The sequence below is a fragment of the Halichoeres trimaculatus genome, unplaced genomic scaffold (genome assembly GCF_033239565.1).
Source record: "Halichoeres trimaculatus isolate MK-OKI-2021-1 unplaced genomic scaffold, fHalTri1.1 fHalTri1_scaffold_4, whole genome shotgun sequence".
In the NCBI taxonomy this organism is placed as follows: Eukaryota; Metazoa; Chordata; class Actinopteri; order Labriformes; family Labridae; genus Halichoeres; species Halichoeres trimaculatus.
In genome coordinates, this window is record NW_027437182.1 from 22,441,881 (window position 1) to 22,466,084 (window position 24,204).

The 24,204-nt window shown below is 39.6% G+C and overlaps 2 protein-coding genes across 3 annotated transcripts; both read right to left on the reverse strand.

Moving 5' to 3' along the window:
* Window positions 1–306: 306 nt before the first annotated feature.
* On the reverse strand, window positions 307–18,664 carry trappc8 (trafficking protein particle complex subunit 8). Of its 2 annotated transcripts, none has more exons than XM_074668463.1 (29): window positions 18,304–18,664; window positions 14,281–14,490; window positions 13,526–13,615; window positions 13,054–13,228; window positions 12,000–12,153; window positions 11,691–11,787; window positions 11,177–11,439; window positions 9,826–9,941; window positions 9,538–9,688; window positions 8,523–8,623; window positions 8,011–8,116; window positions 7,693–7,824; window positions 7,219–7,443; window positions 6,987–7,092; window positions 6,587–6,781; window positions 6,243–6,403; window positions 6,078–6,152; window positions 5,381–5,486; window positions 5,005–5,162; window positions 4,264–4,697; window positions 3,859–4,015; window positions 3,670–3,766; window positions 2,844–2,912; window positions 2,707–2,765; window positions 2,203–2,409; window positions 1,964–2,065; window positions 1,557–1,696; window positions 1,355–1,444; window positions 307–1,230 (listed from the first exon to the last, which is right to left on the reverse strand). In XM_074668463.1, exons 1-29 carry the CDS (start codon window positions 18,458–18,460, stop codon window positions 996–998), a joined length of 4,368 nt encoding a protein of 1,455 aa, XP_074524564.1. In that variant the 5' UTR covers window positions 18,461–18,664; the 3' UTR covers window positions 307–995. The 2 variants fall into 2 exon arrangements, with proteins under 2 accessions (XP_074524564.1, XP_074524565.1); XM_074668464.1 differs by having other exon boundaries at window positions 11,177–11,436; window positions 18,304–18,663.
* Window positions 18,665–20,751: 2,087 nt separating this feature from the next.
* On the reverse strand, window positions 20,752–23,990 carry commd2 (COMM domain containing 2). The gene is made up of 6 exons (XM_074668654.1): window positions 23,829–23,990; window positions 22,508–22,585; window positions 22,144–22,226; window positions 21,570–21,644; window positions 21,343–21,441; window positions 20,752–21,174 (listed from the first exon to the last, which is right to left on the reverse strand). Exons 1-6 carry the CDS (start codon window positions 23,893–23,895, stop codon window positions 20,965–20,967), a joined length of 612 nt encoding a protein of 203 aa, XP_074524755.1. The 5' UTR covers window positions 23,896–23,990; the 3' UTR covers window positions 20,752–20,964.
* Between the last annotated feature and the right edge of the window lie 214 nt (window positions 23,991–24,204).

A 24,204-nucleotide genomic window follows, 5' to 3' on the forward strand; every position in this document is an offset into this window, starting at 1 on the left:
AAATGTTTTTTTCTTCTTTGCTAAAAAACTTTGAAATAACTCAGGCAAAAATGCTATAAGGATATTGACTTGTAACCAGGGCGTGCAGGCGATCCCATAAAGCAGCCAGTGAGTGTATGCTAGAAGGGTGCCAATCACCCAACCATTTTTACTTGAGTCACAGGTGCTGCCACAACATTGATTTCGAGTTAGCAACAGCTCAGGGGTAATATATACAGTTGAAATGTATCTTCTAAGTTTTATTGTGTTCTGAGAGTTGTCATTTAAATGTTATAAATTTCCCTTGCTCAGAAATCAGTGCCAATATCATTTGTTACACTTTTATTTCATATTTACATTCAAATTTTTATATAAATATAATGCATAATTTTCAAGAAAAACTGTTAAATCAATGCACACAAGATTTCTATCATAACATGGTGAGATTAAACAAAAATTCAGAGGGTATGCTGATCTGATTAGTTGGACAGGAGGAAATAAACTTTAATGCACATGAGACAACTCGGGGAGCTTGTTGCAGCAACATGAAGCCACATAGAGAACAGGTGAGTGTGATCCAGTTGTCACAGGGCCTTTTGAGAGATGACTGTGTGTTAGTACAACATTAGGGTGTGTACAGCTCTAGTTAAAATACTGTGGAAGGTCAAACAGTGCGGATGAAAACAGAAGCATAGGGGGCCAGTCTGGAAGGTTAACATTTGTGTGAATGTGGGAGGCTTCTTAAGAAGAAAATAACATGCAGATGAAAAATTTTACATCTGGCTGAAGTCATGTAGTTGTTCTAAGGTCCATAAACTGTCCGACTATAACATCATCAAACTAAAAACTGTAGTTGTGTCAAATAAATCTTTATCTATTTTACTAATTGGTATAAAACATCTGTTTTCCTGCTGTCCATTAATTTAAGAAAAACAAGTCTGGTCGTTTGAAGAGAAGTAACTTATAGAGTCTGCTAAGTGGTTTCTGTCCACAGAATCCAGGCCCTCCTCTTAGGCTCAGGCGTTGTTGATGATGATGAGAGCAGGACTAGCTGTCTGTTGACTTGTATCACACATATCGCCCAGCTGGGCCAGCTTTGCAAAGACTCTTGGAGTGTTCAGGTTGTAGACTCCTGCCTGGAGAAAGCAGGCCCGCAGAGTAAGGCACAGGACCTCTTGAGACTTCAGCTGCAGCTTGTACTGGGTCTGACCCACCCAGGTGAATGAGCTGTGGACATCTAGAGATTCTAGGCTAAAGGGGAAACCAAGAATGAAGTATAAACTTTATCATAAAAAAGTATAAATACATGAGACATATACCATGGTGCAGATGTATGTGCAACATGTGCACATGCACTACTTGAGGCAAAACGTACCTGCTGCTTTTGTGCCGTAATTCAATGACGACGTCCACTTCAGCAGACGAACAGTTTGACAAAGTCAGTGTAACGGGCACTACACAGAGACTGCAAGACAGAGACAGAGATGTAGTCATCACAAATCCAGCTGATTGCTTTATTTTAACATATTCAAAGGAAAGTCACACTGATATTGTACACATGCAGACAGAGGGAATACCTGTCCTGAAGAAAGGGATGTGTGTAGGTCTCAGGGTAGTGCAGGTTGGTTTTTATAAGCTGGGATAGCTCTGCAGAGGGTGGTACGATTGGAGAAGGTATTTCTGATTTAAACTTCAGAAGAACCATCTCCTGAGCCTCCTGAAACAGAAACGCTCAATCACATACACAGAATACTCAAAGTAACATTTCATAACATGGCTATAATACTGGCATTACTTTTTTTCCACTAGCCATCGAGCTTGGACTGCTGAGCAAAGACTGAACTCTAGCCTCTTAATACACTTTGCTTTGTATACTTGCAGTCTTGTACTTGTGTAATTTCTTTTTTTAAACACTTTCTTAAAATCTTTAAAAACTAAATGATTGGTATCTTAGGATTGTCTACTTTGTGTGTGCAAACTGTACCTCTTTAGGAGTCAGAGAACTGGCCTCTTTGCCGATGGTCTGCAGGGCCACATGGAGCTGTCCTTCTAGGATCAGCTGTTTATTGTCCTCCACCACATAAGCCTGCACAGAGACAGATTACAAACTTGAGGCACAAAAACATACTGCAGATTTAGAGCTTTATTTGGTTTTGTCACAATTTGAGCTCTGAGCATTTCCCCGATTGAAATTGTTTTTACGACTGTCTCTGTTTTATGTACCTTCCAAATGACAATTATGTTGAGGTCCAGCTCGTTACACTTCTTTACAATGTTGTTAATGTCTGAGGCTGTGTCACCAGGGGGAGCAGAGACCGGGCTCTTGCTGCTGGGTAATGTCCTGGATGATGCCACATTCACTCGCCGAGAGTCTGAGGTCCAACAGCCGCGGAAAAAGAAATCTCCACAGGGTGTGGCAGAGCTGATGATCTACAAAGAAACAAAAAAAAAGAGAGATGCTGCCTATTTTGTTTGATTTTCCATCTTTTTATAAATTTTCAACTGCAGAGGGTAGAGAGTTATAGAGTTTAAAAACTATACCCATTAAATCAATATCTGTGCTTTTTATAAAAGAGATATCACATAGAAACAAGGCCACTGTCTTGTTATAGAAGTAAAAGGATTATCTGACAAGTTTTAACAAATTCAAATGAATTCTTCTGCAGTAAAACAACACAACACATATCTGACAATCTAAACTGAGAAACAGACTGTGCTTCAGTTTACCCGCTCATTTCCCAGATTCAGGTCTGCAAAGGTGTACTTGTCCACAGCATCTGAAGGAGCTAGAAAAAACACAGATGAGACGTGATAAATCTGCTTATTCATCACACGCAGCTCTGACCAAAAAGAGTTTGAAATACCTTTAACAGGCTTGCACCGTGTAGCCTTGAAACACAGCTTGGCTCTTTCTCTGCTGGAGAGTTTACAATCTGAAGAGGTAGAGGACACACAGAGGCACACTGTCATTGGAAATAAATTAAAGAAATTTAATTTGATGATAGTAAACAAAACCTTGCTCCTGGATGTCACACTTCTGTTCTGTACTTAATGGACAATGAGATGTGGTTAAAAATTGCAGTTTAGATTTTTTAATTTCTGAACATTTTGTAGTTTATTTTGGTCTTCAAAACGATGCAGAGATACCAGGCATCAGATGGCATCAGAGGGAAGATGGTATTCTTTGCAGTTTTTATGCAGAGAAACTTATTGTTGCACCCTTTTCTTGCAGAGTCTTTCACAGAAGGGTAAACTCTTCCCTGTCGCTCTTTCTGCAGACTCAGCCTCTGTGGGATTCTCGTTTTTATGCATTGATACCACTAACATATAGCCAGGTGTCTTGAGAGTATACACCAGCTCTTTTCTTTCATCTTAAGAAGTTTCATAGCTTTTGTTGCCTCTAACCCAGCCCTTTCGAAACATGTTGCCGGCACCAAATTCAAACATTTGTCAAATACAGTTTTAACAACTGGTTCGTTGACTTTGTGTGGTTTAAATCAAATATGGAGTTTTAGTGCTTTTTGCAAATCATCAAATCCTGTTTCTTCATTTTTGGGGAACAGGATTAAATGTTCTGTTAAAAATGAGCACTGAGTAAAGGGTCAGAGGGTTGACATGGATCTATTATCCTCAAAGTTAGAGAGAAAAGCCAACGAGCCATGGATAGTAAAATTGTGTATCGAAGCAAACCTTTATCCTTTGTAGGGTTGATACACTTGTGAAGGCGCCAGTGTTGACTGCTGCTCGACACCTGGACGATGTGGAACTCTCGCACACCAGCCTCGTTCTGGGGTCAAAGGAGGAAGAAAATTAAGCTTTGAGGGGTAACACGTTGGTGGGTGAGTACCTGTGTCATGGAGTTGATCAGTGTTGTCTCACCGTGTTGATGTTCTCCACATCAAGAAAGACCAAAGTGCCACTGCTGCTCTTGTCGTCCAAACTTTGATTTGGAGGAACACTGCTGCGGCATGCGGAGGCCTGCACGCTTAGAGATCGACTGGCACAGATAAACACTGTGTGACGCAGCACACGATGACTTTACGAGAGGAAAAGAAAAGAGACCAGTTGAAGCATACCAATTTGAAATGCAACTTTATATTGTTATTAGAGTCACTAACAAGAAGAATAAAAATCCCTAAAACAATCCAACATTTTTGTCGACTACATTCATCACATCTTTAAGGCCTACTGAGAGTAATTCCTGAGTTACTTTCTTACTTAATATTACTTTCTCTATTAGCTAATCTGAATCATGTCAAACATGCCAATGACTTGTATTTTTACCTGATTTTGAGTCCTTTCTCTGTGCTCTCATAGTAGAACAGGAAATTGATTTCGTGAACCCCCTCCTGGTCTGGTCCTCTGAGCCAAAGAGGGAGCTGTGTGGACTCCCCCGGCTGCAGCGTGTTTCCATCGATCGGTATCTCCATCACACCGGACAGCTGGCTGTAGTCCTCTGCTGAAACCAACATCTCTGAGGCCCCAGAGGACGGCTGTGGGAAAGTGACCGTGGTTTTGTACGCCGAGCAGTTTTCAGTTGAGTTGGGACTTAGGGGTGTGAGGGGCGTAGTGGCCTGGCTGCCAAAGGTGAAGAAATCAGGGTGCGTGGACACCACTCGCAGACCGCACAAAGCAACACTGCTGACGTTACAGAACTCAACATAGGCCTTTCTGATCTCACCACACAGCAGCGCGGTGGGAAACTGCAAGAAGAAGATCTGGAGAGACGACAAACAAAATCAGAAAATGACAGAATTTAGACGAGGAAGATACATCTGTGGAAAAAAAGCACAAATAAGTGCTAAATCTGGAAAAATAAGTTGAAACTTTACTACTACCTTATCTTATTTACTTTTATTGATTACACAAACAAACTACTAAATAAACTTTTTTGTGCACATCGGACACTGCAACGCTTTGAGCTTCAAGCTTCCACAGATCACAAATAACTAACTTAAGTTTTGGCGCCCCACATTAACATTCAGGGCAGGCTTAACATTTGTATCTTCAGCAAGTCTACGCTACCTCCATCAGGGGCATGGGCGGCGTGATGATGGGATCCAGTCGATGATCAGGACCATGTCTCACCAACATCTTATCCTCTTTGGTTTGGTTTAGTCGCAGACCTCGTATTTTCAGGTCCTGCCTGCCTCGAACCACAATAAGATCCAAGGTTTGCTGACCTGTGAACACAAAAAATGTTTTTTCTTTAAAGAGAGTTTTCTCAAACAATGAAAATGTAAACTGATGTCTGTGAAAGAAAAAAAAAGAGAAAAGCTTTATTAGGATTATATCTTTAACCTACCAGACATCTTCTGACAACAAATTGAGTATTAAATGACTGTTATGCTGAAAGAAATCTAGTCTTTTTAAAATTAGTAGAAAAATCGGAAACAAATACCTTCTGTGCCGGGCGCCTTCTCTCCAGATAAGGCTGTAGCCAGGTCATACACCACACCTACTATGTTCAGCTGGCCTGTTCGATGTGGCAGCAGCCTGAGTCGAGCCTAAAACCCAAAATTACATGAGTCTTAATGAATCAATACAAGATTTTTGCATTTCTGGAAAGGTCTTAACATTACAGTTCTCTGACTCAACCAAGACTTGAGCCCTAGGAACTTGGGCTTGGACGAGAATTTAAGTACACACTGGATTAGGACTTGGAGACATTTATTAATAAAGACTGTTAATTTTTTCTAATATGGCTCAATAATTCATTCCACTTTTGAGTGAGGCTTGGAGGGCTGCTGCGTATGTTCACCTCTGAGTATGTTGATGTGCTGTCTTGTTCTGCAACAGTTTACTCCAGGATGTCAAGAAAGGCATCACAAATTGTGAGTTTGGTTTCAAAGAACTTAAACCTTTTAAACCAGGCTGTAAACTTGTTTATTTTGCTGTACATGTGTTTTTTTAAAAACAGGTGTGTGTGGTTTCTGGTGATCCTGCAGCCAGCCTTGATGAACTGCAGGTTTTAGCACTTCTGCACAGGCTTCCTATTTCAAGGTCACTGCTTGATAAAGAGTAAACACTACACATTTGTGTGTTTGAAATCTGCCTGGTTGTTAAACAACCTTCAGAGATTCATACATACACCTTACCACTTTGGTCTCCTCTGGGCTTATTTGAAACTCCTGGATGACCTCAGTTGTCACAATGTCGTCTTTCTGTTCTGCCTGTAAAAGCAGACAGATACACAGGAGATCATTCAGGGGCTTTTGTTGTTTTCAGTGTATTTGTTGTAAAATTTGCTCTAGGTTTCTTACCCCCAGAGCCAGGGTCTCTTCATTGGTGATGGCCTTCTCTTCAGACGTCTTCTCTGTTGAAGATTTACTCTCAGCAGTAAATCTCCAGAGGAGTGATAGGTTGGACAGAGCCAGAGGAACTTTAAGAGGGTTCTTGAATTTTAACTCCACTATAATTGGCTCTACAGTAAAACAGACAAAGAGAATCTCTCAGTCCAGAGGGCTGGACACTGAGCAGGCATGGTTCAGTCTCCTTACACTCTATGGTTCTTCATACTGTTATTCTTTGTAATATTTGTCATAACAGGAAGACACTTTAGTTTTCATTGCAGGCAACAGTTTGGGTCTGCTGAGGACCACCTTACCCTCCACTACAGCCAGGGGGCAGCGCAGGTTGTCTGTCTGGCTGTTGAGACAGCACTGAGTGGGCTGGAAGTTCGCTGGGACAGTTCCTCTGTTGGAGGCAGCCACAAGCTGCTCCTCCAGGTTGCACCACATGGCCGCCAGATCCTGATCATACTCCTGATCAAGGGATACATGAGTAGCTGCCTGCTTTTCCCCTGAAAAAAAAATCAATCAATCAATAAGAGTTACTTTTGGTTTGCTGGAAAACAGGATGGAGACATTTGCATGAATTACAACAAAAGCTAACAGTGATAAGGTTCATCAACTTTTTACAACAGTTTTACATTAAGCTGGATTCAAAGGTTAAAACTGAGTTACATCTTGTAACCTGCTTCTTATATTCTGCTTATCGAGTTTTACCCTCTGCAAGGCGGCGATCGTGTCCAAAATAAACTCTTGTGGCTGAGCTGTGGATGCAGGGAAGAGGTAGTTGTGGGAGATTGATTGTGTTTCCCTTGATGACACTCTGAAAAAAGATATACACATTGAATATTCGTGCCACAGAGCCAGAAATCTTTACGTAACAGCCTTTGCCATCTCTGAGCTCCATCCTGTAGTTCAGTACACAGACGTGGCAATAAAGTGCAGTTACCTTGTACACAAAAAGATACTCTCTGAGGAAGGCCCCCTGCTGTGTGGCAGTCTGTCTGCTGTCATTGGTCAGGATCTCTCTAAAAGCCGTCACAGCGTTCTCTGGTTGGCCAAGTGTGAAGGACTGACGTCCAATGGTAAAGTTAATGTGGTCCTCTGCCAAAGACCAGCCTCTCCCCTTGTACACCTGCATGGCTTGGCAATAACAGCGCAGTGCATGCCTCCTCTACATACAGAGAAGAGTGGAAACAAATAAAGAAGAGTTTATGAAAATCAGACACTTAAACATGGTCTTTAGAGATGCATTTTAAAAAAGCATGAGTCTGTCAGATGTGGACTGCTGTGCTCTGATCACCCGAGACACACTTATGGTATCAACCTTGATAAACTTTGATTTACTCTTTAAACAATCCAGCTTTAAGAATTTACAAGTCCCCAAATAATACGTGTTACATAAAAGTGTACTACAGCTCACCTGCCCTGCTTTGCTGAACCGATGACCAGCCAGGATCATATGGAAAGCAAACTTGCGTACCATTGGGTTACGCATGTTGATAAAGCAGTGAGCAGCCTGCTCCAACAACAGAGCACTGCGCAGGTCTGAGTCCTGAACAAAAGGCAGACAATAAGGTACAAACAAAATCAAAACAAGAGGTTACATAGACCTAGTGATACTCTCATGTTAAGTTGCACTAATCTTTTTTCTTTCATAGACAATACATTAATTTATCTCTTGGGTTGTTAAGGGTTTCAATTGTGTATCCAATAACTTTAACGGTGTGAGTTTTCTTACCTCACTGGTCATCTTAATGAGAAGAGTCGCAGCTTCAGAGTATTTTCCCTGGCTCTTCAGGATCTCTGCACTCAGCAAAGCACAGCGCTCGGCAAGCACCATGTTCCTACAGATATCATGGGGAAGCGGATCAAAGTTACGAACAATGAGAGCTGCCACAGAAACAGAGACAGTTTTTACAAGAGTAGGACAGGAGATAAGATAAAAGGAGAATACTTCCTTCTATATTTCTCTGGTTTAAAGCTAATGTGGTTTTCAGTCTAAAGACACTTCTGTAAAACATGCTGTGACGCTGTGTCGGCCCAAAAAGCAGCATCATGGCTGTAAATCTCCTGGACGTACTTGAAAGAGCTGTAGCTGGTTTGACAATCTTTGGAAGTGAATAGATAATTTAAAGACCACCTAAATTCATTTTTGCCACATAAACAACTCAGGTTTCTAATTTAAACAAAGCATTAAAAACTTCTTTACAGAAAATATAATAAATAGGTATATTGATATCAAGTTCATACTTGCAGACATCTCTGTACGTCTGTATAGCAGTGTCCATATAATGTGCTGGATATGGTCGAGGAGCTCCTGCCTGCAGAAAAGCCGATACCGCAGCCATTTCCTACAGTTTGGAGTAGAAAGGGGACAGATGATGAGGAAAAAGAAGACAAGTTTTCAAAACATTATTATGGAAAACCTTAGCTAATAAATATAGAAAAATTTCTGCGTTTTGCTAAATTTTTTCCAATTTTTCTAAAAAAATTGGAAATTTCTGGGGGGGGGGTTCTTTGTCAACTTGATTTAAAAATATTGCATTAGACATATTTGCATGCATGTCTGCTAGCAATAAACCAAAAAGATCATTAATTTTTGCATGTATATGAGCAGTTAAAGGCAGCTAATAACAAAAATTCCAGTAAATTCACTAAAAAAGTCTCCTTAATTCCTGTTACTTTCTGAAAATTTCCATAGAAAGTTTCCGACTTTGAAAATTCCCATAATTTTGCAACCCTAATTGACAAAACTAAACATCAGCTTCAACACTCCTCTTCTTTGATCTGATACGTTTCATGGATGTGCAGTAAAATCTCCGGGTCAGACAAATAAAAATATTTTGTTGTAGATTTTTTTTGAAGTAGTATTAATGGTGTTTTTCACAGCAAACTGAAATGACACAGTCAGTTCTCTGGCTTTATATAAATTATTTGTTGCTTACTTTTTTTTCTCCTCACATAATGACCACAGTCAAGAGTGACGTTCAGTCAAATTAAAAAGAAAAAGTCTTAAAAATGCAATAAAAACTTTTTGTAAAATTTGAAACTTTGAGCAGAACCCCTTGTATTTCACTCCTCAACCTTTAAGAGTCATGGCTTTTTCTAAAGTTTTAAATCAGTGCGTTGCTGAGGTATAACTTCAGTTAACCCCTGACTCATATATGTCGCTGTAACACGCATGTATCTTTGTGTGTTTATGTTTTTGTATCCGTTAACACATGGTCTGCATACAAAATTAACAGTAGATTGATGTATTCCTCACCAGAGCTCCTGCAGCATACAGCATGGCCTGGTCTGACAGGAAGTCTTTCTTAGCCGTGTGGTAACAGCTGTAAGCCAGCTCGTAGTGTTGAACCAGGAAGCACAGGTCAGCCATCTTCCTGATCTGCAGCTCCGGGGCTTCTGGTGGATATCTGATATCAAAGATGTAAGAGGTCAAATCAATGGTACATATGGTGTAAATGTTCTGGCATTGTGTGTATACATAAGAATTGAATCCCTTAAAGGATTCTTATGAGGTGTGCTGTGGTCAGAGGGGGCGGGAGCTTACAGGAGGCCGTATGTGCTCTTTGGTTCACTGATGCTCTTCTCTGGAACTTTTCCTCCTCCAAACCACTTCTTTGTGGCAGTGAACAGAGACCGACTCAGGCCTTTCCTGGAGACCAGCTGTTGGCGGGAGAGGAGATCACTTATTCGACCATTTAAAGGACGTTAAAGGATGTAAACCATACAGTCAAGCTAAGTCGATCTTCAGACAGGAGGAATGAAGTCCCTCTATGTGAAGAACAAAACAGCTCCACCTTATAACGCAACCTTAAAGGGGACATATCGTGCTTGTTTCTCCTTTTCACTATGCCATACTAGGATGCCTGTAAAGTGTTTCTTCCCTCAGTACAAGTCATTTAGTTCCTTCATTGTCCCACAACAGCGTTCTCAATATCCTCATTTTAGGCCATTCTGAAGATCTCGTTGAAACGCTCCGTTTCGAGAATGACCTCCAGTAACCTCGCAACGTCACAGCCCTTTGTGCTCTGATTGGTCAGTTCTATCAGAGGGGCGGAGGGGGTAGAGCCAGGGGGCGGTTTTTGCAGCATGGCAGTATTTAAAAAATCGCCACATTGAATGGGGCAGACCGAGCGAGTTTGCTGTTTGCCAAAACTTCACCGTAAGGCATTGATAGCACTGATACAATGGCAGAGTGTAGGATACGTCCTTTTGTATTGGACCCCGAGTCAGACCCGGACGGTTCTGCAGCTCAGGAGGAAGAAAATCCACCTCGACACAGATCATCTCAGGACGCTTCAGTGTGGTGAGTAAAACCGGTACTGTAACATGTATAGTTTATACGTTTATACTCGGCTCTTGGTGGGTGTATCCCTCGGTGGCGGTTGTGTGACTAACTGACATCACAGAGGAGGAGCTGCTTTATCAGATTACACCAATAAAAAGAAAGGATCCTTGTGTCGTCACAAAGGTCTAAATCTCGCAGCCAAATGGCAATGACCTATTTTCAGAGGCATCAAATCTCATTCTAGGATATCAGAAAAAATACAATATCTCATTTTTTGAAAATTCAGGGGGGGAAAGGTCTTGTTTTCAAATTTATTATATTAGATGTAAGTATTAAATCAGGGATCAGCATGATATGTCCCCTTTAAGCCTTACAACTATATAAACAAATCCACAGTACCCCCACAGGAACGTAAACACCAAAAAAACAAAAAACTTGAGTCTCATTTTGCATAAGTGACGGTATATTTTTTAAGATTCTCTTAAGATTCACTTTAATGTTCTTAGTCTCACTGTATGGATCACTTTTGCAGATATCAAACATGTCTTGTACACACAACCACGAGCGAGTTGAAACGCAGTATGTTGTCCATCCAAACATGGAGTTTTACCTGGTCATTGAGTTGTCTGATGTTCTTCTCTATGTGCGGCAGCAGACCTCTGAAAGTAAACTCTTGGATGAACTGCCTGATGCGATCATGGTCATTCAGGGTCAGGCATACGCCGTGGCTTCCCGATCCCCCCGACGTGCTATCCTGAGCTCTTACACCTGTCTTCAGGTCATTGCTTACAGAACCAAGAGTGTACAGGCTTCCTGAGGTGTTGATCGAGTCGAGCTGCAGAGGATGGCTTTTCAGACTGTCGGTTTCATCTGTTAAAGAAAAAAGATTGAAAAGATTGAATTTATTGAACCAACTGGCAAAAAATACCCAGTGACCACAGGTTGCTGCGTGTGCATTAACAGACATAAACAGCAACAGTTCTCACTAGATGCCAAGAGAGGCGCCACAAATTTTACAGCAATTACAAGCAACAAAAGAGAAATTTGTGCAAACTGTAAAAGAAGATTCTTTAAGACTTCAAGTGTTTCAGCACATTGGAGCTAGAGCAGTCGAGTTCTCTGACCTTTCTCTGTTGAGTGTTGGAAGTCCGCTTCATCTGTGCTGATATTATTTTCAATAGCAGCAGTGTTGACAGTCTGAGCCGTGTCATCCAGAACATCCTGTAAAAAAGGATTATGATGTGACCACAGCTTTGACTGAAGGCACATTAAACTGTATTAGACAGATCCCCAGATGAGAATCAAGCATTTGCTTTGGAGGTGTTAATCCTGTGAAGTATTTACACTCACTTTGCTCTGCTCTGCAGTGTATTTTTATACAACTGCAAAACTGAAATCATGTTTTCTGATTGAGTGATTAAAGAAGTGTTTACCTGGTTTTGCATATTGCTCCTGTGAAGATACTGACTCCAGGGGTCTGGTATCTGTTCATCTACTTCAGCTGAAAGACTACGTGAGTTAATTTTCAAAAGGTAACAGCCCTGAGAGCCATACCTCTGTTTCATATCCTCATACACTGTTTCTGCCCTGGGGAGGAAGGAAAAATACTGATTACACATGAGAAAAAAACAACAAAACCTTCACAAAACTTTAGATCATTTCATGTAGTTTCTTTTTTTTACTCTTTATGATTCCATAAACAGAAAATCACCTCAAGTCTAGACATTTTTAGTAAAAACAAAATAATATACAAAATGAGATTATCCAGTACAGCTTTGCTTTCACTGTTGCAAAATGATTCTACCTTAAAGATGCTGTGAGGGGGATCTGTTTTAATTGGACTGTAGTGCCACCTTTTAGCCTGGAGTGTCACACAAACCGTCCTAAAGACGTGACTTTAAAAAGGCATCTGTTTGTTTAGGAGTTAAAAGGAGATCGGATCGAAACAAATTTTCCTTGTTCAAGACACTCTTTACCTGATACAACGCCACAATCCTAAATCCTAGTTATGTCCTGCCAGTCATCTACCAAGCAGAGCTAACATAACCTCACCCTTCATTTCATTGATAGACTCTCAAGTTTGAACAGACCACTGCAGAATAACTGCTGCATGTGGGTTGGAATGAACATTATCACAAACAGCTAAGCCCCTGTGTTAGCCTTTAGCTTGGGCTGTATCACTCTCCCATTTAGCTTTCTTCTGCTCTTCTGTCCCTTTTTCTTGTGCCCACCATCTCTAAAAATTAATCATAGAATCGTTTTCAGCAGAGAAAAACACAGATCTCTCTTCTCACTATTAAAAATCATCAGCTGGCACGGTGTTGTCATAGAGACTCATTTTAAAGTGTGGATTATGATCAGGCATATATCTAGAAGTGAGAATTTTTCAAGATCTCTCATAAACCCCTCACAACCCTTTTAAATTGTGCATCACAAACTAACAGATCAGCAAAACTCTGCATGCATCTTCACAGCTGCTTTTAGTACCTTTGCTCTTCCCCTTCGCTCATGTCATGCAGTAGGACGTAGTACTTGAGCGTGTTGGGGATAAACCACTTAGGGTTCGTGTATTCACCACTGTGCTGAACCCTGTGCTGCTCCTGTGAAAGCTTGAGGAATTGCTCCACAGGAACTGTTTCTGTGGAGGACACCACCAGCAGACCTGTCGGGACAGCTGGTTAAGGAGCCGAAACGTGAAACTACAATGGGCTATGAGAACACCAGACGATATTATCACTTCTATTATAGTGAGTAAAATCAACATCACAATCAGATTGAATTGCTCAGTAAGGATGATGATGAGCATGTCATGACTTTTGATGTACAGGCTTCTTGTTCTTTACACCTCTCTGTTTTTTTTTGACTAAACTAAACTAAACTCAGGACACTGTGTAGCCTCTCTAGAGAAAGACAGGTTTTTCCTGGCCAGTGTCTGATTTTTGTGCAGTCAGAAGGATACAGGCGAGGTAGTGATTGAGGAACTCATGGTCAGAGGCAGGCATGGACTGCAGGAAGTTCTCCCTGTAGGTTTCAAACCAGGGTGTCGTTGCTGAAAAACAATAACAAATGAGACATTTAACAACAAATGAAAAACAATGGTTATCCAAGAAGACATAAATACGTCTGTCATATGTAATGATGAAAATATGAATGACCCATACTCGAAGCTGAATTCATCTGAAGATTTTATCGGGGGGGAGTTCCCTCATTACTGATATGATGGTCCGCGTGCAGCACGGTTTGTTTTAAAAAATATATTAACTAAGCACAAAAAGTAAGAAAACCTGTATTTGGTAGATAACCTGATTTGTTAATTTGTTGTAACAATGGTTCTTGGTAATAAATCTGTTTCTGGTGATGCCGATCAGGTGCCTGCACGTAGTGTCAGTGTGTAAGTTGATATGCAATGGTGCACACATGTGGCCTCTAGTATTCAATTGCTTGTTCTTGGATCTTTTTCCAAAATCTCTTTAAGATTTAATGCGTCTAATCAGGTAATTTCTTTAAGGGAAAAGGAGCCCTGATTTACGTGTTACACATATTACAAACATGCCTTAAGTTTAATTATGACACAAACATTGTTGCTGTTGTTCAGCCAATTTTAGACAGATGAACCTCTCTGTGAACCATCTTCCTGATTATGAGAATACAAACACACACAAGCAATCACTGTCAGTACGTTAACGTGCAGATACAGATCTGGTGTTTTCTTACCACTGAAGTTGAGATCGTAGTCTCCTGCTGTGATCACATTGGTCAAAGCCCCCTCCTGTGGCTGACAGGACAACACCACTTCGTTGAGCATCCTGCACTGAGCAGGGCTGAGTGGGGCAGACGCTGCGTTTAGACTTGTTGATACATTGTTTACACAAATGCGCAGGTTTTTCACAGCCTGCATTTGGTTGTTGGGGTCTCGGATGTGACCTGGAAGAGGAGACAGAAAAAAAAGTTTTGTTCACTGTTTCAATAATAGATTCTGCAGTTTGTCATGATAAACAACCATGAATGCAACTTACTAATAAGCATTTATTTGGCTTTCCATTAATTTAGTTTGTCAAAGTACTTTTCAACACCAAGGATGAAACAGACCTTAACAGTTAAATGTTGTGGATTATTTTTGGTTTCAAACCATTATTTTCAACTAGTGTCCATCTTCATTTTGACCAAATAGAGTGTATCTCAGCTACATGGCATCAGTAGAAAGTCCTGATTTGAAGAAGGCCTGTTCAGAACACAGCAGAGGGTTTAGGGCGCCACACAACAAAGATGGCTCCCAACAGAATTGGTACATCTTTGAACATCTGTTTCTAAGAGCATCACTCAGAAATGTATCTATTATTTATTGTTTTAGTCATTCATTCATTTATTTGGGGGCGGGTTACAGCCTTACACTGAGACAGTAGCAGCACAGTACAGAAATCAGAGGCGCACAGTGAGAAAGACATGGTCAAAACTTCCAAAGAAAAAGAATCAGACCTTATAGATCTTTAGAGCAATTTTGGTTCAACATATGCACTAAAATACATGTTTACATTCACTCTCTCAGTCTGCCTTTCTTTTTCTGGTACCATTAGAGTTTATTATCAATTCAATAAATATTTAGCACCCTGAGTTCTTAAAGGTTTTAGTGTTATTAAAAGAGTTCCTGACAACACATTTAAAAAACCACCTTGAGTACCTGACTCCTGCTGAAATCCTCCAGGGGAATCAATCTGTGACAGTTACTACAGAGTTTACTGTGTGCTCTGGGGAATAACTGCTTACATAACTGTACCTCAGCAATCTTTGTAGTTATTAGCTTACTCCTGTTGATGAAACATTACACGACCGATAAAACTCTAATGCCAAAAATGGTGTCCTGTGCTGTGTATAATGTTGTTAACATTTTGTTTGTTTGAAAATGGGCAGTCACCACTTGTCACCTTCTGAAAAAATTTGGTACATTGTGAAATAAAAACAATGTAGACCCTGAACTGTTGGGAAGCTGAAATCTTGAAATCATGTGTGAATAAGGAAATATTTCACAGAAATTCAGAAAGTTGTTAAATGCTGCGGCTGCACCACCAATAGTCTTTATTAAACCACAACATGTTTAGCTTGGCATTTGATTTTTGAACTGAGTTAAAGGTTTAAATTGTTTTCAAACCATCTAAAAATAAATAAATAAATATTTTACAGAGCAACCCAAAAGACACATCCTTTCTCAGAACAAGACGAAAAAGCGTGTAACCTCTTGGTTGGAAAGCTTTGATTTAAGTTTTCAAGCTGCCTTAAATAAGTCTGGAACAAAACTCTGCAGCTCAACTTCCCACAGTTGGAAAAGTAAGAACATCATAGAGCAGAACTGAGTCGTAGAAATGAATCTAGAATGTTCTTTTAGGGCTAAATGTCACAACAAACACACTGACACATCTCTAAGATAAGGTCATTACGCTTGACAGATCTTGAATGCAGCTGAAGCCTTGAGGGAACCACACTCACAGACTTCTAAACATGTTTTAACACAATGTGTTGCATTGACCGCTGAATGTTGCTAATGTTGCTGTTTATTTCTCTGAAAGAAGCATGGGAGGCAAAGTCTCCTCTTATCACGCCTCTCTTCTTTTGAATCATCAACCAGTCAGCGAGCTCTACTTTTAAGAGTAGGTTTAAAACTTGTTTTTTAAAAAGTCTGGAGTAAGATTTGCTCAGTCAGCACTTAGTAAAGGGAAACAGACAACATCCTGCTTCTTTGGACATGCCTTGCCTGATTCGATTTGCTTTAACTGACAATATGAAAGTCACGATTCTATAATTGTGATAGTGTAAATGTTAATTTTACAATGTACTGGCAACAACTAGGGACGTGTACCTTTCACATATGAAACAAGACAGTACTGATGGCCTGTACCTGGCAATCGGTACTGGTACACATTGGTACTTCTGTGTGTGTTTATGAGGTTATAAATACTATTTTTTTAATAAAATCTCAAAATTTTCAATTTAACCAGTATATTTCTCAATATATAAACTTGTAATGCCGTGTTCATGTCCGGTACGGAAAATCGCCGACTCTTCCACTCCCTCACAGTCACAAGGATGCATTTACTGAAACATCGTACCATTTGATTTTACATGCATCAGTACTCAGTACAACAGACGGAATTTGGTCGGTACCTTTAAAAGTACCTAATTTGGTACCCATCCCCAATAAGTGTTACATTTAATATCATTAATTCCCCTTATATCAGCATTATTTTTTTACCTTATAATTCAGCGTGGATTTGAAAAGCCATTAGTATCAAGATATTTCCTGATTTGATGTTCCTGTAAACAGAACAAAAACTTCCACCATGGTTATGGGCTCTGTAGTCTGTAACCACCATCTCACTTTCATGCATCTCACTCTTTCCCCTTTCCAATCCCAACACAGCCGCAGCAGATGGCTGTTCATCGTGAGTATGAATCTACCTGAGGTGTCTGCCAGTCAAATAGAAGATTTTTCCTGCCAGTGTAACTTGCTTAATCCTGCACAGTGCTCTCTCATGTTGTGTTAAGACAGAGATAATCAACATGGATTAATTTAATGTCATTATTTCTTCCCTTTCCTTTAATGTAAGTGGTTATACAATTGTTTGTAGTAGCTTCCAAAAACCTTGATGTGAATTTTGAGTTATTTTCATTGCCTGTTAGGGGAAAAACACTCATAAATGTATTCATGAGACGCAGCATAAAGTGGTCTATCTTTCCTCATCCTGTCAGGAGGAGAGACTTCACTAACACTGAGCCATAAAATAACAAAAGCATAAAAAGGGACACAATCCTCTGTTTCCTCACCAACAGAGGGCAGGGACTAAGTTTCCAAAGAGCAGTAAATGTGAGCAGATTTGTTCACATATGTGACAAGTGAATCAGATTTTGGCTCATGGTTTTTTTTTTTTTTAAACTTATACAACAAACTTATTTTTTTCTGAATATCATATATATGATATATCAATCAAAGGTTGTCCTGGACTACCTCGTGAAGTTTTGTCTTTTCTTTTATAATTCTAAAGCCACACAAAATTCTTGTAAAAAAAAATATTGTTTTTCTTGATATTACTGGATCTCAGGATCAAAAACTGAATGATACATAAATAAAAAACTGTTTTTTTTCCAAATTATTTACAATTCACAACCTAACTGTAAGGTGATGATGTCTTCACACATTGCTTCATGTCCATCCAAAGCATGGCTGGAAACTGTATTGGCAAAGCTTGTTTTGTCACTGCTCCCTGCTGTGGCCGGGCTGTCTGTTTTCGTTCAGTTTTACAGAAAAGGCACAGTCCACCAATTTTTCTGACAATAGTTTGAAACACAGGTTCAAAATCGCCCTTTTCTCAATCCTACAAAGGTTAATTCAAACTAAACCTATTACCGTTAGCAAATCAACTAGTTAACTTCTGCTAGCTCGCTCTCTTTTCGATAATTTGCACTCAGTAGATATGTTAACTAGTTAACTAGTCTGAGGATGTCTGAGTCAGATGTTTTACATGCTGATCCTTCAGGTGTCAGATCTGATCAACTTCTGCCCTCCTGTCAACCTATGGCTGCTTTGTCACAATCCTGTCCACTAGCCGTCCATTAGCGCGATGCTAATGCCAACCATAATCCATTTCAGGTGAAACATATGAGCCACACAGCTTAGGTGGAGTTGTGACAGCTGTGGACCCGTTTGTCACAAAGGACTGAACTGTTTCTGGAAAGGGCAGGTCTTACCTTCGGATGTTAGTCTGCAGAAAGGCCTGAGTAGCTCTGCAAAATTCAGGTTGTTCTTGCGAGTCACTCTCTCCGCTTCTTCGCTGCACAGGACGGCCACCATAGGGACGAAGGAGTCCTGGACGAACTCCTGCACAGACTGGACACAGACAGCCATGTCGGAACCGGGTCAAAACCAGCTAACACACCGTACTCTGTCAACTGTCAGGTAGTTTGGAGGTTACTGTTTATTTCATTGCTTAGGGCAGCTCCTCCTTTATTTTCAGACAGCAGCCATGTTGAATTTGTAAATCCACTTCCTGTGTGGGACTGAGACGGTCAGGTGATTCCGACGTCCCTGACGCGCTTCGATCGTCGATGCCGTGTCTCCGCCTTCGATCACCTGCTCTACCATCATCATTCTTCAGACTTTGAGTTTTATACGCATTATTAAAAGATTTTCTGGGTGTAAAGAAGCTTGAGGTAATATGTTTTATGCTGCAAAGTTGAGCTTTTAGGGAAATCATTAACTGCACGAGCTCTCTCAGCTACCAGGAATTAAAAACAACAGCATCACCCATCCATAGAAAACCCATTTTAACTGGGTAAAAAAAGGAAAGTTGCCCCATTTGAAAACTAAAATACTGAAATAAAAACAAGTCATGGCTCTGTCAAGTGTCGTGCACATTTTTTCAATAAATCCAATGCAAATCAAAATGCTTAAAATGTGTTCTTTTGTGTTGTTTTGTGACAGCTCAAAACTTGTTGGGCACTGAGGAGTCTTATTTTGGGAGCTATGCACACACAAAAACCATTAGCTTTTGTTTAAGCTTTGACACTGAAGCCTATTTCTGCTGGTTTGTCTAACCATTTTTTTTTCTTTGTAAACATTTCCCTTTTTTACTGGCAGAAATGGGCTTCCATATACACGGAACAGGATTAGGGCCACTGAAAAAAATATGTCAATTTTTTTTCTGAAAAAAAAGTCAGCATTTTGAGATTAATCTCAAAAAGAAAATAGTAGTAAAAGAGTTAACTTTTTTTTCAGTGGCCCTAATCATCTTCCATACATAGACAGCTGTGTTTACCTGTGTATATCTAATCCCTTGGGAAGGTTCCCTCAGGAAATTCAGATTCCAGCAGGTAGCTCCAAAGGATAGAATCAGCACCCAGGTTAAAAAAAAAAAAAAAAAAAAAACACGGTAAAAAGTTATAGACAAGCACAGCTTACACATAAGCAGCAATATCAACAGGTCTAAATAAGAAATGCCGGTAGAATTTTTCTTGATTAGTCACAGTAATTTAAAAAAAATGGTAGCTGCAGTTGTGTTGTTTTGTGTTGTCCTTTGTTGTTATAAAGAGATGGTCAACAGTAAACAATAAATAATGACTAGAGCAAGCTGCTGGGATTGTGTTGTGGTCATTTCAGTACTATTTCCTATTTTTGCCCCATCCTCTGTCCTCCCATTCCCCCTCATGCCTCCAAGTGAAGAGTTACACAGTTTGATGGCCGGAGGGACAAAGGAGTTCCTGTCTGTCTGTGCTTCACCTGGAGGAGCATCCTGCCACTGAACAAGTTTCTCTGGTTGCTGATAGCAGTGTGCAGAGGGTGGCTGGTGTTATCCAGGTGGTCAGGAAGGTCAGCAGTTTGTTCACAGATCTCCTCACTGCCAGTCCAGTTTCATGCCAATCATCCAATCTGGAGGAGTCCCTCTTTGATGTGCTGCCCCCCAGCACACCACAAAGTAGGACAGTGGAGATCTCTTTGTTTTTTTAAGACGTTGAGCTGCAGGTGAATGTGTCTCCAGGTGGCAAAGTCCCTCACCAGGCTCCTCCTCTTCATTGCCCCTGATACATCCTACGATGGCTGTGTTGTCAGCAAATGTTCATGTCACCATGAAGAAACATTTTAAAGAAGTAATTTATTTTTGTAGACATTTCTTCCTTCTCTCTGTATTCATGAATAAATATTGACATTTACTGTGAAGTGTGTTAAGAGGAGAGAATGTTTATATGTGCTTTCATTTAAATTCAATTTAGATTATGGTTTTACTGATCAATCAATCGTTCAGAGTTCCTTTTTTTAGAAATACTACAGGATTATGAGAATTCTGAATAAACTCAAATTTCCAGACCCCCTGTTGGCGATGATCAACTTTTTTGTAGGACCTGGTGCAACAGAGTTGCAAAAAAAGAAATCTGACAGCAATATTACACAACAACCAGTTGGCTGTCGAAGTGAAGTCTCTGTGGATATTAAAGCTGAACAGTACAAATGGCACATTTTCCAAACCCTCTCCGGTAAGCTTGGCACATAACAGTGTAAATCATTTTCTTCCTCTGCTTTAGATATTATTTTGTTTAAACTTTTTGTAATCTGGAGCAGTTTGTTTTGATTTCTTGAAAAACAAAAAACAGAATGACATTTCATCTTTGCCAAATGCTTTATTTCAATTTTGGGGAAGTTGATCAACAACTAATGGTAGATATCATAACTCATGGGTAACACTGAGGAGCATTTGGTGGTCAAAAATTAGTTTTTACTTTCAAATAAAAGTATCAAAAACAAAATGTGTTTCAATAAAGAGCACATGTTTCCTTATTTTCTAGGTACAAAGTAATGATGTGATGTTTTTCAGGTGGCAGCAGGCACTCTTGTTACACTGAAAATGTCTGTGGGGGTTATTTAATGTTTCGTAATATGCGGCGAGCATGGCTGGTTTTTATGGCAGCCAGAGCAGCCTCTAATGTGGAGATGAGGTGAAGAAGGGTGCTTGGGTCTGTCTGGAGGATCCTGCTGTAGTGATCGCTTTTGCTGTCACAGTCTTTAGTCAGGAGCAGACGCATCGTCAGCTTTGGAAGGACCTGATGACGGACAGAGCGACTCCCCAACTGGTGGAAGGAGGAGATAATAGTGATGATTGGTCAACAAGTTACCTGTAAACAACTGTGGACTTACATTTCAGATAATAATACACAAACATGTTGTCACAACTAATACATTGTTAGTTAGATGTTATAAACCACATACACACATGCACAATAGCTATAACTCTGCACCTGTACATCCAGCCTCCATTCAAGGTTGTGATACGCCAGCGTGTCTGTTGGCAGCTGACCCAGGATGCCTCGAATCTGACTGTTGTGCTGTAAGTAGAGCTGCAACAAAAACTCACCATCAACTGGAGTCCAGACAACTTACAACATACTGACTGCTTCAAAGAGTAAAGTGTTAAAACATGTAACATGTAAATAAATAAATAAATAAATGAAAGAATGAGTGTCACCTGTAACAGTAACTGGTTCAGCTCCTCACCAAAACCCAAAACCAACACAGAGTCCAGGAAATCCACTTCAGAGATCTAAAAACACAAAAACACACTTTGAACTCTAATTCATGAAACTGTTGAGCTTTTTCATTTTAAATGCACCTCGCAGTTCAAAAATGTTTGGAGTTGGGGTTTTCCAATTTTCCATGCTGTTGTGTTCACCAAAAAGGGAATTAACACCCCCGTGGTTGTTTGCCTTGGGCCAGCTCCTGTGAAATATGTGAAGACTTTGAAAGGAACCAATAACATTGTATTTTGGTTAAATCGTAGCCACAGCCAAAGTGTTTAACCACATGATCAACACCAGCTATAAAAAATTGGGTTGATGTGTAAAATATCGATGAAAACACATTTTTGATCGATTTCATATTTCAAATGTTGAAATTGGGAAAAAAGAATTTTCTCTGAGAAATATATGTTCATTTTGAATTTGAGTAATCAGTCAATCTCTGTTTTTATAGCCCTGAAACACAACAGAGCATTTCAACAACCATTGGTGAACCTCAAGTGTCACTTAATTTGTAATAATCACCATGTGTTTGGAGCTCTCAGTCATCAGAAACATCAGGCCCTCGACTCCATGCTGCACCATTTCCACAGGAACACCCAGCTTCCCTGTAAGCAGTGATCAGTCCATACTGATATTTATCAATAGTCAGTAAGAAAGCCTGGCTTACTATCATTTTTTTAAGTATCTAAGATCAACTTACAAGTGTAGCATATATTTTTTAAATATCTTAATATGAAAATAACAGCAGAGTGATACTTTTAAGGATAAACTTGAAGACTATACTAATAAAAGTTGTGCTTTCTTTCCCGTTGTTGAGTGTTTTCAGCTGCGGTTCAGTGTAGCAGCTGGCTGCTTAAGTGTGAGTGTGCAAAATGTGAAGTCTTACTGGCTGCTCCCTCATAGATCCTGGTGCTGGTTCCTTTCCTTAGGAACTCTAGTGCTATACGACCAAATTCTGCAACCACTGAGAACACACACACACAAAGAAAGACAAATAGACAAAATTAAATATTTTTAAATTGACTATAAGAATAAGTTCCATTTTTTTATTTTATTATTATTTTTTTTTTATCAGAACAGTTAAACAGCATAAAGTCCTGGAGTACATATCAATAGAAAAAAACCATTTTATTTGATGGGCATCATGGCTAATACTCATCCTTCACCATGAAAGCCATAAAACTAATTTTTGTATATTTTTTCCCTTGTCAGATGAGAGAGTATGTACTTATTACTTATTATGGTATTAGGTCAATTAAGCAAGATACAACTGCTTCAATATCAGAACAAACGAAATTTATTGCTAAAATTTGATTGGAAACAGTTACACATGCAGTTACAACATTTGTTTTAAGGCATCAGGGACAATAAGGAAATTTTGATGTTAAGATGAGATATGAAAAGGTGATACCCGTCTTTCAGAATGGGACATGAGTTGTTTGTAATAAATATCACAGAAGTTTTAAGCCAAATTTAACTGTCATGGAAATTTGATGTAAAAACACAACAAAACAAACTTTGTTTTGTTTGATTTTGTTTTGACAGTTGATGCATCTACCAGTTTTTATTTCTCTACAATGGTTACACATAGACAGGTTAAGTTAATACACAAAGCGATGTCAGAGAGAGGTTTATACATATATCAGCCAGTACTAACACAGGAACAGATAGGTTCAATGAAAGGCAGATAAAATCACAAGAAGTCAAGAAATTAAATTAAGTAAAGAAAAAAAAAGGGGAAAAAAAGAAATTGATAGTCATTATCAGTATCATTATTTATATTTTATGCTTTTGGGCTATATATTTCTTTAAGCAGGTTTTAAATTAATTGAGAAAAACAGTAGATTTAGGGGGAGGTTTCAAGGACATATATACCACGTCCCTTTTCTAAAAGCGACACCTTGAACTGAAATATAAGCACTTTACCCTAATAAACATTTACATATTTACGATATGTCTCTACCCTGGCACAATATCCTGTAACGGTTGTGTACAGGTAGGTATCTGAGCTGAAGATGGATGGAAACTAACGATATTATCCTTGCTGCAGTGACTTTTAGCGGATTTTCAGACAGTCTACATGTCCCCATGTTTAAAATGGGAGCACTCAGCTGACAGTCACCAGATTAAAAAAGCCCTGTCTGCAGAATTTCCCAAGTTTGCTATCTGCATTTTTTTATCTGTTAAACCGCGGAAATAATCTTTACCTGCTGTGTCGACCTTTGGCAGGAAGGAGAGGTGCTCTTTATGATCTTCAGACAAAACAAGCAGCATCTTGATTAAAAGCGTACTGTCAAACAGATTTAATACTCATGGATCAGTTCAGATCAGTCCTAGCCATCCACCACAGACTGTATACGGAAGACGATATGCAGCTTTTCACTCTTCTTCGTGTTTTGAGGCAGCAGCAAACGACACGAATGGACAGCAGCGCCACCCTTTGGTCTGAAATGGTTACTGCCTTTGCTAACATTCATTTGAAGGGATACATTTAAATACCATATTATCTTATCCTGTATCTTATTTCATTATAGTTTCGCTCTTTCTTTTAACAGTTTTATTAAATTTGTTTTGATTAATTTA